The sequence below is a fragment of the Protomyctophum parallelum genome (assembly GCF_964188405.1).
Source record: "Protomyctophum parallelum genome assembly, chromosome: 6".
Taxonomy (NCBI): Eukaryota; Metazoa; Chordata; class Actinopteri; order Myctophiformes; family Myctophidae; genus Protomyctophum; species Protomyctophum parallelum.
The window spans coordinates 21,401,033-21,420,014 of NC_139701.1; the positions used below are offsets into that span (position 1 = coordinate 21,401,033).

Below are 18,982 nucleotides of genomic sequence, written 5' to 3' on the forward strand. Positions count from 1 at the left end.
GAAACACCATGCACTCAAATATAGAATAGGCTATACCCCCAAACAGACGTTATGCACGTAAACTTTACTCCAAAAATCTTAGTGTCTGCATCACAGAGCCTTATTTTGTTTTTTGCATACCACCTTGTGTAAGTCAAAGAAAGTTTACCAGAATATTAAAAATAAGAAATAGTGCCATTTAGTTGGAAGATGGCTCCCTCTTGTGGTGGAAGAGTGTACAACATGTTGGTCCGTGTGATCTTCCGCCATTGCTGACGCAAAATCCGGTTGTGCAGCAGCCATTTTGTCTGTTCATGCAAGTCTACCCCTGACGGTCACGAACAGCAGTTCCACCTTAGAAAACAATTCGACAAATTGAGATTATACCTTAAAAAACGGGTTATGTGACACCCGAGCGCCACGGAAAATTTACAGCAACATTTTTACAACTCCCAAGAGGGGTCTGTGTTCGACACAACCCCGCCAGTTATCCTCTACGAGAGACGGTGTCCCCCCCAACTCGAGCCATGTCGAGTGAAGAGAGCTACTTGGCCATCATTCGGTATCTGACGGACGAGCGGGAGCCGTACGCGCCGGGGACCCACGGAAACACCAAGCGGAAGATCCGCAAGGCGGCCGCCTGCTACGTGGTGCGGAATGGCACGCTGTTCTACCAGCGGCGCTCCAGAGGCCAGAACGACTTCACGGAGCTGGAGGTGGTGCTGCAGGACCCGCGGAGGAAGGAACTCATCGAGGAGGCGCACATCACCGCGCCCGGGGGAGAACATCTCAACCAGCAACTCACCTGGGAGAACATCTCTCAGAAGTACTGGTGGAGAGGTAACGTGTAGTAGTAGTACTAAGTAGTAGTATATGATGAGAGCACGTACATTATATTTTAAAGGTGTTTAACTCGCTTAGCTAGTAGGAACTTTTACTCGACCTTTATATCTTCTTGGGTAAACCTACCAGACTAATGGATAAACACAGTCTGTCTGTATGCTTACCGTCTGTCGCCCCCTACTGCCAAAATAAGATATACTTTTTTGTTGAGTCACAATCGGGCCACAATAGCTACCGGTATGCTAGTATGTGTATGCTCTATATTTTTCTTAAATCAACATCATTCTATCTAAATGTATGACAACTATCTGTCTGTTGAATTCCATCATCCCCTTGCAAAATCACCAGCAGGATGGGGGAACAGTGCTAAATAGTACCTTAGAAAGAAGGGATATTATTCTACCAGAATTTATGAATTCATTCATATATTTTGCATTGGACTCTTGATGTTTTCCAGAGCTGTATATTCATCTAAATACTTTTGCAACATATGTATTATTTATTCTACACCCCAGGTATCCTGAAGAATGTGAAGGACTATATCAGAGAGTGTGTTCAGTGCAGGCGAGCTGTGGATGAAGGCTCGATGGGCCGGCCGGGCAGGCGAAGGAAGGTGGCGGTGCACGTGAACGATGAAGATGATGACGAGGATGACGACGGAGATGACGAGTTGGACTTTATCGGCCCAGCTTGTCAGGCTACATCCAAGATCACATCCAAGACCTCCGAGCTGGTCTTTGTAGGTGTCATTTTCGTCTCAAAACATCTCAGTCGACAGGCCTAGTTGTGACTCCTGAATCGGTATTCGGTTTCTACAAATTGCAGATCTCGGGAGTGATGCGGTCTGAGTTGCGAACCGTCCTAGTAGATCCTTTGACCGAACTTAACCAGACCTAACCATCTCAAATCTAATGCCTATTAAAACACAACCCTTGGCTTTGTAATTTTATAATGGATGTCAAAAGCAGACAGATCAGGCTAGAACCTTGCCCAAATATTGATTTGAGCCATAGTCAACAAACTGGCCACATGTAGTCCCAAGATCTGCAAGGAAGCCATAGAGTGATTAGATAAAGTGCTGTACATCATAATAAAATAGTATAAAAAAACAGTAAACAACATTAACACAAGACATTTTAAAAACACCAATATACAAAGGCAGTACTAGAGTAGGTAAAAACAAGGGGCATGCTGTGTTTTTAGTCTAGATTTAAAAGTGTCAAGAGAAGACATCTCTGTTCCTGTTCCGCACTGGACGTTTGAGCAATGCATCATCATGCTACTGCCGGTTCACCAGCCACTACTAGCAGGGGGACTTGTAAAGATTTGGCTTTTGGTGACTAGTTTCTGAATGTTGGTGTGGTGTTGGGTATGGGTATAAGGTTTTCAAAAAACTGTGCAAACGTGTTGGGCGCGCCCCCTAGTGGTCTGTTTGCACAGACTCAAAGAGATTTTTCAATGGATTCTGTTACTATTGGGTGTGCTAAATAACATACTTTGAATGTTTAGGTATTTGTCAGGTAGTAAGAAGAAAGCATTTAGTGCTCCCTAAGTCTAACACATCATGTGGTTTGTTGATTGGTCATGTGGACAGGTGGACAGCAAGGGTGAGGTGAGACAGTTCTTGAACAAACACAGCCAGACCATGTTGGACAAACTGAACCAGCAGCGTCAGAACAATCAGTTCTGTGACATCACCTTGCTGATCGAAGGAGAGGAGTTCCGCGCACACAAGGCCGTGCTGGCAGCCTGCAGTGACTACTTCAACCAGCTCTTCGTCGAGAAGGGAGCTGTGTCCACACACGAGGCCGTGGTTGACCTCTCTGGTGAGTACACACCACTTTGAACACTTTAATATTTAAAAATAGAATGCCTTTCTCCATGGCTGAATGCACCCCTCGTCTCTCCTCCCAGGTTTTACTAAGGCCAGCTTCCTTCCTCTGCTTGACTTTTCTTATACATCCACCCTCACCTTCAACTTCTGTGTAATGGCCGAACTCGCCACCCTGGCCAAACATCTGCTGATGGCGGAGGTGCTACAGATCTGTGAATCGGTGCACAAACAAGTGGAAGACCAGCAGCTCATGGTCTATCAAAGAGGGGACACCCACACAGTGGTGTCCAGCCAACCCGCTCGCCAGGAGGGATTCACAGAGGACTCAAGTGCCTATACTATGGTGACCATACAGAGTGACGGCCAGACAGTGGTCACTCACACCGGCGTGGCCGCTAGCGACGAGTCCCTCGCTGTCGTGTCACACCCCACGGGGACGTATGTGGCACAGCCCGTGGTGGCGGTGTCCCAGACTGCAGAGGGTGAATCGGGGCAGGCGGTGACTCTGGTCACTGACAGTGGACAAGCAGGGCCAGGAGAATCCATAACTCTCATCTCCCGCAGTGCAGAAGGACAAGAAGAGGAGACCATGACGGTGGTCACTCATAGTGGACAGGCGGGGGAGAGTGAGTCTCTGGCTGTGGTGTCGGCGTGCTTGGCCATGGAGCAGTTGCAGGAGGGCCCCGTTGACGCGGTGGGCTTCATCACGAAAGTGGACACAGACGAAGACAAATCGACTCTGTCCGGGGTGGTTCAGATGAAGCAAGAGGCAACCTCGCCGCCGCAGACACAATCCCAAGCCACCCCTGAGAAACGTAAACGGGGGCGGCCCAGGAAGAGGGAGGTGGAGGTGGTGGTGGATTTAATTGAGCCTGTAGAAGAGGACGACATGTCGCCTGAAGGAACCCCTGCCGAAGAGAGCACGGGGGAGCAGCAAGAAAGCGACGACCCCAACAAGAGACGTCTGCGGCAGCGCTCCATTGCCCTGGGGGGCTACGCACGACTTCACATGGGTCTGGAAGGTGAGGACGGGGAAAAGAAGGGTCCACCACGGCAGGGTGCCACCGCTGCCGCCACGCCACCGAAGGTACGCCAACATGTTCAAACAATCCGAGATTGCGAAGATTGCAGGTGAATGCGGAGGAGGCATTTTTTTCACATTGTGTGTGTGTGTGTGTGTGTGTGTGTGTGTGTGTGTGTGTGTGTGTGTGTGAGAGAAGAGGGGGCGGCCGTCAAAGAGGTCATTGGAGAGTGAAGCAGAGGAACTGGCCAGAACTGAGGCTGAGGAGGCAGGGGGAGCAGCAGAGGGCGTCACCGGGGGAGAGCCTATCATAGAAGAGGTCAGGGCGAAGGAGCCAAAGGCTGAGTCGGAGATGTCGGCAGAGGCAGAGACGGACAACGCCGGCGGCACAGAGCATGTGTGCTCTGACTGCGGCCTGTCCTTCGAGAGGCGATACTCCCTCATTATGCACACACTGAAACACGAGAAGGCTCGCGGGTACAAGTGTAGTGTAAGTATTATTATAGTTATTATGTCGCGTAATGCATTTACTTCTAAAACAATAACAATGCAGTTTGTCCACCATTCACTACTCTGACTTGCATTACATTTATGAAAATCTATACCGTGCACCAATAGAGGGTGCTGCAGCTTCTGAGTTGTGTGGTGGTTCATCATGACCGTGAAGTTCAGGATGCTAAAGCGATTAGAGGCCGTGGTTTACAGTGATTTTAGGACAGCTATGGGCGTTGTTAGGCCACAGGACGTTGATTGAACTACATCTTTTATTCTCAATTTGTTCTTGGGAAAACAACATTTGAATGGTAATGTATCCATGGAGGTATTGTGATCTGAATATTGTAGTAAACACTCTGTTGTGCAGTAATACTCCTCCTACTGACTGGTTTATCGTTGCCATTTACTATGAAAACGTGCATTTCCAATCAGTCAGTCAGTCCGTCCGTCGGTCCGTCCACGTCTCCATTTATGGTCATGCCTTGTGACATCACGTGACATCATCAGGGATGGAGATCCTGATGTCATCAATATTAAGCCCATATATGGAGATCCCTGATGTCATATTATATTACACTTTGAAAGGAACTTCCCCAACACTGCTTTGTGCTCACTTCCTGCAGCTATGTAGCAAGGAGTTCCAGTATGCGGCATCGCTGCGGGCCCACCTGGCCCGTCACAAGCAGCAGAGCAGGCCCATCATCGCTAAGCCTGCGGTGGAGCAGATCCCTGTGGAGAAAGGAGAGGGAGACGCTTCCGACGACAGGGAGGCGGTGGTGGTGAGCACCAAGCGGGCATTCGTGTGTGACATCTGCGGAAAGACTCTGCCCAAACTCTACTCCCTGCGCATCCATATGCTCAACCACACTGGTGTGCGGCCGCACTCCTGCAAGGTCTGTGGCAAGACGTTCGCCCACAAACACAGCCTGAAGATGCACCGGGCGCTGCATGACGTCTCCAAGCAGTTCAAGTGTGTGTACTGCAATAAATCCTTTGTCAGCAAGAGGAGCATGGAGGAACACACCAGTCTCCACACAGGTCTGCACACTGGCCATTACTCATTCATCTATATATAGCTTAAATCTTTACATTGTGTGTTATTTGCCAAAACGAACTTATCTGCCAACAACTCGCCGCTTGTACAGTAGTTCAGTTATTTTTGGCTAATGACACCATCATACTACAGTTTAGAAAGGTGTAACTCTAAATGTAAACAAAAGATATTCAACTCGTGGATTACACTTCTCAGTATCACAGTACTCAACTTATTTCAGTCGTTTGGATTCCATAGATGTAAGCTTGTCTTCTATTGACTATATTCACACAGCGGCCATCTTGCTCTCATGTCATATTGCGAGTTGGGAGGAAATGCCACCCCGGGTGTGCAAAATATCCTCCATGTGAATATGGTGAATTTGCTATTTTCGTTTTTTATTTTGTGAGTATTGGAATTGTTCAAACTAGCAATAGAATACATGTTCAGAAGCATCTTCCAATTAAACCCTAATCGTCAGGGATATATATAAAAAAAAAGCCTGTTAAAGCCTCAAGCCTGTCATTTCTTCAACAGCAAGAACAATATGTAAGGGATAATATAGGTGGTCATTGTCGGAGTTTAACCACCGCTACCTAACATAAATTAAGAAATGGACACAAAACACAATTGGCTGTGTCTATTCGTCATGTTTTCAAAAACATTTTTGAGAGCAATGTTTAGCTGTAAATGACATTGTGTGTGTGTTTACATGGCTGTCATGTTGGAAACGGCAGTAAATCAGCGGAGCCCAGCCGGTGCTCCGAGGGTTTGATTAGGCAGCGGTCTGTTATAGAGCGGAGCCGTCTGTTATCAAGAAATTCAATCAAGCTCAGTGTCCGTTTGTGGTGGCTTCTTTCACGTTGTTTCACAAATCACAGATTAGGATTTGGCCTAACAAACATCTTCAGTAGTAATATTTGATTTACAGTAGCTTTAATCCATGTAAACTGCATCTGCAATTATGAAATACATAATTTCTTCTAGGGGAGTCCAAATACCTATGCAACACATGTGGGGCGACCTTCCACAGAGGCTCTGCCCTGAGCAAACACTTGAAGAAACACCAACCCAGACCTGAAATCCGTCCCTATAACTGTGCTCAGTGAGTAACTTTCTCTGCCTGTTATTAAAGTTAATTATGGGGTGACTTACGTAATGTGATTAAGTTTGTCTCTGTGGCATAAGTACATATGGTATATTCACCTAACTCTGTCTGCGTTTCAGCTGTGACAAAAGCTTCTATGAGGCCAAAGATCTTCAGCAGCACATGAATAAACATATGGGTCTAAAGCCGTTCCAGTGCCAGGTGTGTGGGAAGAGTTACAGCTGGAAGAAGGACTGGTACTCCCACGTCAAGTCCCATACGGTGGCGGAGCCTTATAAGTATGTACTCTAAAGGATATCTGAAAATACTGTGGTTATTCTGTGATTGTAGTGCTGTTCTTTGCTAAGCTTGCGAAGCCTATTACATCCCAAAACTGGCCATCATCACACCCGTTCCCAAAACTACCTTGTTTTTTAAATCCCCAAAGTGAGTTCCAAACTGGGTAAATCAGCCTTTCATTACTATGCACCTCACATGTGGAACTGTCTACAATCAATTTGAAAACTGTATAACTTGATTTCACTTGAACGATTTAAAAGACAGATTCATCTGAGATCTAGCTGTACTTGTTTACTTTGAATTGTTTATTATTCTGTAATCTGTAATGTATTTGTGTTAAAATTGTATATTATGTTTACTGTAATGTATGTTTACCGCACTGTTGTGACGAAGAGATTCCTACTCTCACCTATGGTCATGAAGTGTGGGTCATGACCGAAAGAATAAGGTTGCGAATACAAGCGGCCAAAATCAGTTTTCTCAGACGGGTGGCTGGCATCTCCCTTAACTGGTTCAGACCGTACGACGTGTGTGAATGTCATAACTAATCCAACCGACGGGTTGCTACACGTCCTAGCACATTTTCATTGATATCAACAGAGAGAAAAATATTCTGAATTATGATACTGAATTATATACTGAATAAATAAAAGTTAAAAAATATGTTCAAGATCACATGATCGTCTAGCTGCTAAAATTAGCCGAGCCTAGCAGAAAAGTTATAATTTCTTTCTCAATAGATTATTCACCCCACGTTTATGCAATTCTAGCAGAGGAATTCCCTCTCTTTTGCCCTTTATCAGAATGAACTGAGATGTACAAGGAAGCTAGTATGACCAAGCAGCATAAAACTCAAATATAGGCTTTTGGAAATTGCCACAGCCGAGTACTCGCTTTCTCACTGGCTATGTCACGATCCGACATTGTGAGCTTGTAGGTCGGCTATATTCAGTGCAACTGAGACGTTCGGGCCTTGCAAACGGGGTGCGATAAAACGCGCCTATAGTTCATTTTCAATGAGACCTGTGTTTTTGCTCTGAGAAGTCCCGGTGCGACAACGCAAGTGTAATTACGTGAGCGCAGTCGCGTGAATTTGTTGCGCGCATGCTCGTTTCGTGCACACGCCCGCGACTCACCAGACCTGGATTCGGTTTAGCTTTTTTTTTACGCTTGTGTTGTAGCGCCCCCTTGAGCAGACCTGTAGCAGACCTGTCTTCGAAACACACTTTCTTCTCATACTATTACAAATTTGGTCCAAAACACAGATTAACTCTGGAGACCTCAAGATGTATCGGTCAGTTTTCAGAATCCATTCCAACTGGCAGAGACTTGCACTCCGAGGAGCACACTTCTCTAGTTGGTTGGCTGAGGTACTTAATGAATCTCATTTCCTGTCGGACCCCTCCCAGGTGTAACGTGTGTGGGAAGGAGTTCTTTGAGAAGGCCCTGTTCAGGAGGCACGTGAAGAAGGCCACGCATGGGAAGAAAGGCAGAGTGAAGCAGAACCTGGAGAGGGAGTGTGAACACTGCGGCAGGAAGTTCACACAGCTCAGAGAATACAGGCGGCACATCAACAACCACCAGGGTGAGTCTCCCAGAATGAGACTACCGGTAGATGAATTCTGCATCAGGCCTGTATTAACCCATTAAGACCTGAGCCAGATTCTACAAAATGCCTTCTAAATCCTAAACAGTTTTCTTTTAAAGCTATTTGAGTTTTAAATGTTTTATTTTTATTTTTTTATAACTTTATTTATAAGATTTTCAATTTTTGTAGACAAACAACCCCACATATACCCCACCCTCCCCGGTTCCATCACACAACAAGACGACAACAACAAAAAAAGCAACAATAAAATAAAATAAACGGGTAGTAAAGGATATAAATAGTAAATGAATGAAATAAATACAATAAAATAAAATTGGCCTTTTACTAGATTAAGGGGCTACACAGTGAAACAAATTACATGTAGGAAAAGTGGAAAACACTTAAAACACATCATCAAAAGACTGAATCAGAAGACAGTGAAAGGGTGAATTCAAGGAAAGGGGACCAAGCCTTTACAAATTTCTGGCGAGATTTGTACCTTTTGTATCTGAGCTTCTCCAATGGTATATAAAGGATAGAACATCCTTGACTCAACTTGTAAATGTTGGAGGTTTATCAGATTTCCAATTGCGGAGAATAAGTCTCCTCGCTATGAGTGAAGCAAAAGCTATGAAATTGGCTTGGGGAGAGGTAATTGGTCCATCGTCGTTGGGAACTCCAAATATAGCAGTTATCGGGTTGGGCGCAATTGGCATATGACAGATAATTGAGAAAGCATCAAAAATACTATTCCAAAATGGGTTCAAGGAAGTGCATCCCCAGAACATATGTCCAACAGAGGCTAGCTCCAGATGACCTTATACAAGTAGAGTCAATGTCAGGATAAATTTTAGGTAGTTTTTCTCTTGAGAAATGCAAACTATGTACTATTTTGAATTGAATTAGGCAATGTCTAAGACATAAAGAGGTAGTATGAATACGCCTCAAAGAGAGTTCCCACGTCTCTTCCTCCAGCTCTAAATTCAGGTCCTGTTCCCAGGCTGATTTAGTTTTATCCAAGAGAGGAGGGCCAGTCTCCTGTAAAGCCTTATATATATTAGATATGCTACCTTTGGTGTATGGGTCCCAGTCTAGTATGGTGTCTACTATACTCTTATCTGGCATAGCTGGAAATGGAAAGTGTTCCTTAGAAAAACTTCGAACTTGGAGGTATCTGAAAAAGTGAGAATTTGGTAGCTCATGGTCATCTTGGAGGTTTTTAAAGGATGCAAATGTGCCATCTATGAATAAGTCGCTAAAGAAAATCAAGCCATTGACGTGCCATGTTTTAGTCCTCTCGCGAGGGAGGAAAAAGATGATTGTTGGTCAAGGGCATATGGCCACACGTATTATTAAAATCAGTGTTTTCTGAATTGGCGCCAGATTCTGAGAGAGCTATTTATTACTGGATTGCTAGAGCGTATGGAATTACCATTTGGCAGTGAGGAGCACAACATGGCCACTAGAGAGATCCCAGGATCAGTTAGAGTTTCCATACTGGCCCAAATTGGGCCATGTTTGTATTCATAGACCGCAACCCAATAACTCACCTTTTTAATATTTGCCGACCAGTAATAAAACATAAAATTAGGCAACCCCAGGCCTCCTGATGGCCTTGGTAATTCCATGTCTATGAGCGGAGGGATGGATTCGAGTGGATTCGAAATATATATGAGCAGGTCGTCCGCATAAAGCGAGGCCTTGTGTAAGGAGCCCCCCCTCTCAATTCCAGCTATTGTCGTCATCTCTAAGAGCTATAGCTAAAGGTTCAATAGCGATATCGAATAAATATGGTGAAAGACTACAACCTTGGCGGACCGAACGCTGGAGCTGAAAGTAATCTGAGCATATAGAATTTGTCAGTACTGCAGCTTTAGGAGCTGTATAAAGAAGTGTGATCCAATTGATAAATGATGGGCCAAATCCAAACCTTTCTAAGACCGTTAGTAGGTACCTCCACTCAATTCGGTCAAAAGCCTTTTCCGCATTGAGTGACAGTACCGCCTCCGGCCACTGGGTTGACTGAGAGGAGTAGAGTATGTTGAACAGTCGACGCATATTATAAAAACTGTCTACCAGGCACAAAACCCGTTTGACATGGTGCGATAACCTTGGGAATCACTGCATCGAGCCGATGGGAGAGGATCTTGGTGAGGATACAAAGAATACTTATAGGCCGATATGCACCACAGTCTAGAGGATCTCTACCCTTTTTTAAGTAAAACTGCAATAGTTGCTTGTGTCATTGTCTCTGGCAACCTCTTGGCTATAAATGCTTCTTTGTATACTGAACCTAAGATGGGGGTCAATTTTGCGGAGAAGGCTTTGTAAAATTCTATGGGAAAACATATAGATTTCAAATGCGTAAATACACAAGTATGTTTAATTGGATGGTGGATCCCCTTAATATTCCAACTAATAAATCGAATTGAGCCTAAGTTACCGACATTGGGACACACCTTGATAAATTAGTGAAAATATTGAAATAAAATATCAGGTACAACGGGTCCAGATACAACGTAACCCTCAACCATAATCGTTCAAAAGTGAAAAGGCACACATTATAATAATGAAAACCACATTTAACAAAAAACAAATGGGGAAGGGAAAAAAAAGAAAAAGGAAGGAACCTAAACCCCTGTGCTGATCAACTAACCCGAGAGAGATCGCACGTTCCTCCTCTAAGGCCTCTTTTAGACGGGGACCATCTCCATATAACACGTCAAAGTCCCGTTGCGTTCTCATTTTTTCTTACCCTTTACACGAGAACGCACAAGTTATGATATAATGTGCTATTATGCTATACTGTCGCTAGGTGGCGATAACGGGCTGCCAAATAGACAGGTCACCCACACAAGAAGAAGACGCAAGCGGCGCAACACTGCTCTGGGCGCGCCACGGGATGATATATATTTATTAAATAAACGTTGCTGCCGCGGCTGCCGTCTATCACAAGGCTTTTTATTTACATCATGGTTTTACATTCAACATCGCTGATGAGCAGCACTTTGTAGGCGAGGAGGGAGGCTTGTTCAGGAACTCCATTATATCATAATGATATTGCTCTGCATCAATGTAATAAACATAGGCTATGCGCTGCCGCTGTGAGCCAACGTGAGCCATGATGTCATAAGTTTTGCGGATTCACCGTTTTGCCTGTTTATATGGAGACCATAGGAAACGGTGTTCTCAAAGATTTGCACTCTGGGAGGCGGTTTCACTTCGATGCGTTTTCACCTCCTGAGAACACCGTTCTCGTCTAAATGACAGCGCTAAACGGTACTTTATTTTGCCGTTTTTTATGAACACCATCCTCGTGTAAATAGCACCTAAGCTAGAGAAGGAAAAGCACATAGTGAGTGCTCGAAACCCTGGGAAACCGGAGAAAACCACACCTTAAGAGTGTAGGTAGCGAAGAGCCCTGAACCTAACAGACGGGGCTCCGCCAAAATCCAAATTGGAAATAAAAATATAATAATGAACACATTATAGCCTAACTCAAATATTCAACGCCAAATATATCCCTATTATTCATTTTCTTTTAAAGAACAGAAAGAGTATAGATGTGAAACATTCGGTTAGCTTAATGACACCCATACTCGTATCAATAACAAATCTTTGGTTGAATATATATACTGTATAAGTGTGTATACCGAACATGAAGCATACAGTATGTGGGAGGTTTTGATGATCTAAAAGTAAATGTGTACACACACACACACACACACACACACACACACACACACACACACACACACACACACACACACACACACACACACACACACACACATACGTAAAGTGTGGCTTGACCAAGGTCTCCACTAGAGTGGGAAACATCAAACTCTCACGCACGCACGCACGCATGCATGCACGCACCAACCTTAAACCAAATTTCCTTCTGAAAAAAAATAATAACAATAATTAGGGAATATATCTGAGTTTGTTGTGCTGTTCAACAAACAGCATGTTAGATATCTGTAATATAACCATCCTGTCATATAAGCTTCAACACAGTGATAGAAAAAATTATATATACAATACATGGCTCACAAGGAACAGAAAAGAGTGGACACGAACATTAGGCAGCAAACAGTGTCTGTAAACACAAACGGTGTCCGTAGAAGCCAAGCAGGTCTAACTAATAAAATAATACAATGAGAACAAACGCAAGGGGCAATGACACAGCCTCTCACACACAGAAAGAATTGTTAATTGTAATGGGGGAAACAAATGCACTGCACTGGTAGTATTTGTCATGATATGAAGTTCAAATACACAATTATGAAAAGAAAAGAAAAGAGTCATAAATATAGTTCCAAAATAGTCAGCCAACAGTAAAAGTATAAATGTGGACGTGAAAAATAGTTGGCAAACTCGGCATACATATAATAAAATAAAGTTGTCCGTTATATCAGCTTCTTTGTGTTGCCAATCAAAATAGAATTAGATGGGATCATGGGCCATATTTAGAACGATATGTGCAGTCACACTGACAATGCACATTATTTACTCACCCGAGGGAGATTACCAGGCAGGCGGGAGCAGGGCTCCAGACTAACTTTTTCACAGGTAGCACTGGTGCCACCTACCTTTTCATTTGGTAGCGCCACCAGAAATTAGGTAGCACCATTTCTTTCTTTGTATAGCGTGGTATTAATACATGATCTTATCATGCCCCCACATAGGGCGCCATTTATTTTTGTAGTGGTTTCCACCATTAAAGGTTTGAATCATAAAACCCCCTACAAAGGTCACTGTGTAAAAAACAGCAACCTACCTGGTTATACTTCAAAACACTGTAGATGGTTTGAACCCAACACAAAGTCACTCAGTCAATAAAGGCAATATTTATATTCCACACACAGAAAGTCAGTTTAAGGTTTTGTGTTGAAAATTAAATGCAGTCCAAACCTTTGGGATTAATAAAGTGACAATTTGTACAATATTCCATTACCATTATCCAAATTAATTCCTTATTATAATATTTTTACATTTTGGAAAAAATCTTTTGCAATGTGAAATGCCACCGAATTCTTAATCCTTTTCCTTGTCTTCATGGGCCAAGTTGGCCAACTTGTGAAAGCTGCATACTTTTATTGTGAAGGCAAAAGTTTCTGAATGCTCTCAGAGCCTGCATATCTCCGCGTGCTGAAAATAGCTGATCTACAAGCTCACAACATGTCGTGGACGCGACGCGTTGTGAGCTTGTAGATCAGCCATTTTCAGCACACACTTTGTTCGACGAAGAATAAATCAGGCATCAGTGCTCTTCACTCACTGGGAGGGAGATTAATGTCTTTTGTTGGCCGATCATCATGTATGGACACAGGCTACCTCCTCGATGCAAACATAACAAGCTTTGGAAGCTATTTTTTCGTGGCACATTATATTTTTAATCAAACAACAAGTTTACCTCCTCACTAATTGTTTGGGTCGGGAGCTTACAGTCTATGGTCGGGAGTCGGCTGTCTGTGTAGATCATGACTGATCATCATGCAGTTAGATGTGCGCACTGCGCTCCAGTGAAATTGTACAGCTGAGAAAGAAAGATTAGTTAATTTGTGTCGGATAAGCTGCATTCAGACCTGAATTTATATTCGCCTCGGTTCGTCCAGTTTGTACCGCGGCAGGTCGCGCTGCGCCCGTTTGCGCAATTCTCGTCTTTGCATTGATTTTGTATGTAATCGCGCCGCTCTGACCATCCAAGTCTGAAGGGCTTATTGGTGGGTTTTCGTGAACGATCGTTCTTTGAACACTGGACGTCAGCCAATGTTTGTATCAATGGAACGGGCAAGCACTGCGGGATGTTTTTTTCCCCTCCACTCATCCTTCCAGCAAGTCGCACCTGTGCGACCTCGTTAAATTTTAACTCGCACGTTAAGAATCAGTATCATATGCGACCTATTAAGTCGCACGCTGGAGCCCTGGGCGGGAGTCATTTCTGAGTGAGAGGATTTTGAGTAATTTGTGTTACAGACAGTCAAGAGTCACGGCATCAGTGCGTCTGTCATTATGGAACGGAAGGCGCAGGAGCGTCTTCGCTGACTTGTGATGATGATGCCGCTTGCCGAAAGTTGTACTTAGCGTATGCCATGGCTTCGTCGGCATTCTGAAACTGCCTCTCAGTTCCATTATGCTTTATGAAGAAGCGCGATGGGTAGATGAGACCATACTCCTTGATCCCACGTCGATCACGGATTAAACGTTTCACTTCTCTATACTTCAGCCTAGCCTTGGCCACAGCTTGGGGGAGATCCTCGTTTATGTAAATGACGCTTCCGTTGTATTGGAGGGGGCCCGCTTCTCTGGCACGTTTCATGACATCAACACGATCTTGATGGTAGTGCAATTTTGCCACGATAACGCAAGGGTTACCCCCCACTCCTCTTGTTTGCAAACCTCTGTGCGATCTGTCAATCACGATGTCCCGGTCCAAGCCCAAAACCTCTTTTAATAGCTTGGAAACTGCTGTTGGTGAGCTTGAACCTGCCGTTTCAGCTACATTTGCAATTCTTATGTTGTCTCGTCTCATTCTTCCCTCCATGTCCAAGGATTTCGCCTGTAAACTTGCCACTTCTGTCTCTAGTTTACTTATTTTCGTCTGCGCCACTGTCATTTCGTCCGAGCACGCCGACAGGCCTCTTTCCATGTCCGCCACAGTCGTTTTCATCTCCTCCACATCAGAACGTAATGTTGCGGTATTCTTTGCCACTTCTGTCTTAAGTGAGTTTAACTCGGACCTGACACTGTCAAATTCCTTAGCCATCACAGCAGTTAATTCAGACCTGATCAAGGCGGCGATGTCATTTTTCAGTGAAGAGAGGATTTCAGCTTTCATGTCTGCTGGGTCGGACATTGCGTCAGGAGTCCGAGAGGAGTGGCTTCTCTCCTGGGTAGGAGAGGCACTCGAGACCGTGGCTGTAGGGGTGCAGTACTTTGGTTAGACAGTTTTTGGTTTAGACTAGTCATTGGTTAGACCAGTCATTAGTCCTACATCTACAACCTATCTCAAACCCTCACCCTAACCCTAACCTCCCACGAGGCAGCACACCTAAACCTAACCGTAACCCATGTCTAACCAATGCTATGTCTAACCAAAGTATGCCTCCCGGCTGTAGGCTTCGGTGTGGGTGTTGATTTGGTGGCCGTGGCGTAGCTAAACTTCTGTAGATTATATTCCATAAAGCAGGCAGGCCGGGATACAACTAATGTATCTTGAAGATAACAGGTTTGGCGATACTTTACGATATTTTTTAAGGTTGAGTTGTGTTCAGAAATAACTTTTTAAACAGATTTTGGCGGAGCTCATCAAACACACAGCCTACTCCATTTCTTGCTCGTAAGCGCCCCTTTAAAATGTTTGCTTGACTTGCTTGACTTGGTCCATCTCAATTAATTAGAATATTGTGTAAAAGTTAATTTTCTTCCGTAATATAATTCAAAAAGTGAAACTTTCATATATTCTCAATTCAAAGTATTTAAACTTTTTTTGTTTTAATCTTGATTATGGCGTACAGCTCATGAAAATCTAAAAATCCTATCAACAAATTAGAATATTTTACGAGACCACAATTTCTTTTTAAACGAGATGTTGACCATGTATGCAGTTAATACTTGGTCTGGGCTACTTTTGAACAAATTATTTCATCAATGGGGCGTAGCATGGAGGTGATCAGCCTGTGGCACTGTTGAGGTGTTATGGAAGCCCAGGTTTGCTTTGATAACAGCCGTAATTGCATTTGTATTGTTGAGTCTCATGTCTCACACCTTCCTCTTGACAATACAACCTAGATTCTCTGTGGGGTTCAGGTCAGGCCAGTTCGCTGGTCAGTTAAGCCCAGTAATACCATGTTCAGTACACCAGTTACTAGTAGTTTTGGCACTGCGGGCAGGTGCCAAATCGAGCTGGAAAGGAAAATTAGCATCGCCATGAAGCTTGTCAACATACTGAAGCGCAATGTACTCTAAAAACATGGCTGTGTTGAAACCATTGTTAAGTCAGTGGATTAACACCATCAGATAACATGGCTAAAATCATCACTGTTTTGTCAAGTCCAGAGTCTCGACACAATATTCACAAAACAATATTTTATAGCACTTTTCAGGCAGCACTTGGCACCTGCCCACAGAGCCAAAACTACTAGTAATTGGTGTACTGACCATGCTATTACTCTGCTTAACTGACCAGCCAACTGGCCTGACCTGAACTCCACAGTGTGAGACATGAGACTCAACAATACAAATAAATTTACAGCTGTTATCAAACAAACCTGGGCTTCCATAACACCTCATCAGTGCCACAGGCTGATCACCTCCATGCCACGACCCATTGATGAAATGATTAGTTCAAAAGTAGCCCAGACCAAGTATTGACTGCATATACTTTTCAGATAGTCGACATTTCTCATTTAAAAAAATCTTTTTTAGTGGTCTCAAAATTAGTTGAGATTTTTGATTTTGCTGTATGCCATAATCATCAAGATTAAAACAAAAAAAGTTTTAAATACGTCACTTTATGCACAATAAATTGAGAATATATGAAAGTTTCACTTATATTACCGGTATATTACGGAAGAAAGTGAACTTTTACACAATATTCTAATTAATTGAGACTTGTAGTTGGGCTGGGTATTGCCAGCAACATCACGATTGATACTTATCACGATACAGAGGCCAGCGATATGCATTGATTTTGAATAATGGCCGTGCATCCTACTAAATGTAATTTAACACAAGACCACTGATTGCCGATGTTTTGACATTTTGAAATTGTCCGGAAATGTAAAGTCTCCAAATCAATTTGAAAAACTTAGTTGATAACTAGTTAGTTGATAACAACTTAGTTGTTAACAACTTGTGCCATACGATACGATTAACGGGCAGGAATATCATATGATTATTGCTGTATCGATTAATTGAACCCACCCTTACATATAGGTAATCCAATTAGATTCAATGCACTGATATTTGTGTTCGTTATTGTGTTTTAATGCCTTTTGAAACATGGATTCATTATGTAAGTTTGGTCCTTGGAAACAAGACAAGAACTAAATAAAAATTGGTCATTTTGTTGGTTCCAAACATAGTAAAAACCTAATGTAAGGCGTCTATAGCGTATGACGCCGAGAGGCTAAAGCGGGGAAATGTTTTGGCTGTCAGACTCGCTGCTTCAGTCGATGTCATATGAGAATCACTGCTCCAGGCCAGGGTACTGCTTTAGTTAGGTTTATTAAAGTTAGAAAGTTTACCACAGTGAATCACAGCAATGACAGCATAGTAAAAGCGATTTGCGGTCAACAAAGTTGGACCTTCCCCGTTCACCCCCTCTCTCCTTCCATTCATGAAAATGCCGCTTTGCGAACAGCTGACTTTCTATGAGTGACGTAGGCTAGTAGCACACAACACCACATGACCCATATAGCTGTCACCAACAGTCAGTATGTACGGCACATGTTCAAATCTGTGAATATACAATATCATGTATCCTTTAAGTTTAGGACGGTCAACATTAAATGCCAAACATCTCTTCTCAGGAGTCAAGCCCTTCGAGTGCCTGACGTGCGGCGTGGCCTGGGCGGACGCACGCTCCCTCAAGCGCCACGTGCGCACGCACACGGGAGAGCGACCGTACGTGTGCCCCCTCTGCCAGGAGGCGCACATCGACGCGCGCACACTGCGCAAGCACATGGCCAAGTACCACGGTGAGAACCTGCCAATCAAGATCATGCTGGAGAAAGACACCCTCCAGTTCCACAACCAGGGCACCCAGGTGGAGCACGCCGTCAGCATCCTGGCATCCGACTTGCCGCCCGAGCTACGACCCGCGCTGCCGCCACCCTCCGAAGAGATCGAGACTGTGCTGATCACGGAGGAGACGGTGGAGGCTGTGGAAGCTGTCCAGGCGGCGGAGGCAGGCGATGGCGTTGCCACACTATCAGACCAGAGCATCATGCAGGTGGTGAACTATGTCCTGGCCCAGCAGGCCATGGTGCCTACCGGAGACAAGACGGAGGAGACCACCGAGGTCATTCAGACCATGGAGGTGGAGGTGGCTCATGTGGAGGCGGTGGAGGTGGCTCATGTGGCGGAGGTGGAGTGAGTGGCTTTCAGTCTGATGCATGTGCTTTTAATCACTTGTCGTCTGTATAAAGTGGAACGGAAATGTAAAAGTCTATTTTTTGTTGAAAGTGTACATAAGTGGACATGAATCAGTTGGGTGCCCTATCTCTGCTCTGTCAATACGTGGGCTTGGGCATGCACCTGTGTACATTGAATGTAAATAGCTAGATATGATAATATCGACCACTGTTGAAGCTCAGGATGAAAAAGGATTGTCATGGTTGAAGTAAAGTATTGTAAAGACATGAATTCCCTTCTTTCTCACTCATTGTCCCCTGTTGTTAACTTGTTCTATTAGTTTTGTTTTTGTGAAGCTGTATTTTAGTGCAGCTCTGATCCTCAACCCGTCCTGGTTGCGGCTTCCTCATTTATTTTTGTGTAATACATTAGAAGGATAACCAAATAAAAATACATGTGCTTCAGTGCACCTTGCTTCCTTTAATGTCACTGTGTATTCTGTCATAAATAGTTAACACCCTGCAAAGCATTGTGATTGTTATGAACATACCAGTAACACATTACTGTATGTATGTTTTATTTACATTTGTGTCTTATGAAAATCACATGGTTAAAGTTACAATACAACTGTCTGACATTCCTATAATAATTATAAAAGGAGGAGTTTACAGAGTCTATTTATTACTTATGATTTCTGTTCACTAGACCCAGAACAAAGTTGT

At 43.9% G+C, this 18,982-nt stretch overlaps 1 protein-coding gene across 1 annotated transcript; it reads left to right on the forward strand.

Moving 5' to 3' along the window:
- Window positions 1-278: 278 nt before the first annotated feature.
- Window positions 279-18,739, forward strand: zbtb11 (zinc finger and BTB domain containing 11). Its single transcript, XM_083766319.1, has 10 exons — window positions 279-819; window positions 1,338-1,561; window positions 2,417-2,648; window positions 2,737-3,743; window positions 3,877-4,167; window positions 4,796-5,210; window positions 6,193-6,310; window positions 6,433-6,591; window positions 8,002-8,177; window positions 17,717-18,739. The coding sequence occupies exons 1-10, from the start codon at window positions 507-509 to the stop codon at window positions 18,280-18,282; spliced, it is 3,501 nt and encodes a 1,166-aa protein (XP_083622445.1). The 5' UTR covers window positions 279-506; the 3' UTR covers window positions 18,283-18,739.
- Window positions 18,740-18,982: the final 243 nt, after the last annotated feature.

Bases quoted from the DNA above. Each gene is read 5' to 3' on its own strand.
- zbtb11 (XM_083766319.1), top strand. From the start codon at position 507: ATGTCGAGTGAAGAGAGCTACTTGGCCATCATTCGGTATCTGACGGAC. The intron at 2,649-2,736 runs GTGAGTACACAC...CTCTCCTCCCAG, and splicing joins GGCCGTGGTTGACCTCTCTG to GTTTTACTAAGGCCAGCTTC. The intron at 5,211-6,192 runs GTCTGCACACTG...AATTTCTTCTAG, and splicing joins ACACACCAGTCTCCACACAG to GGGAGTCCAAATACCTATGC.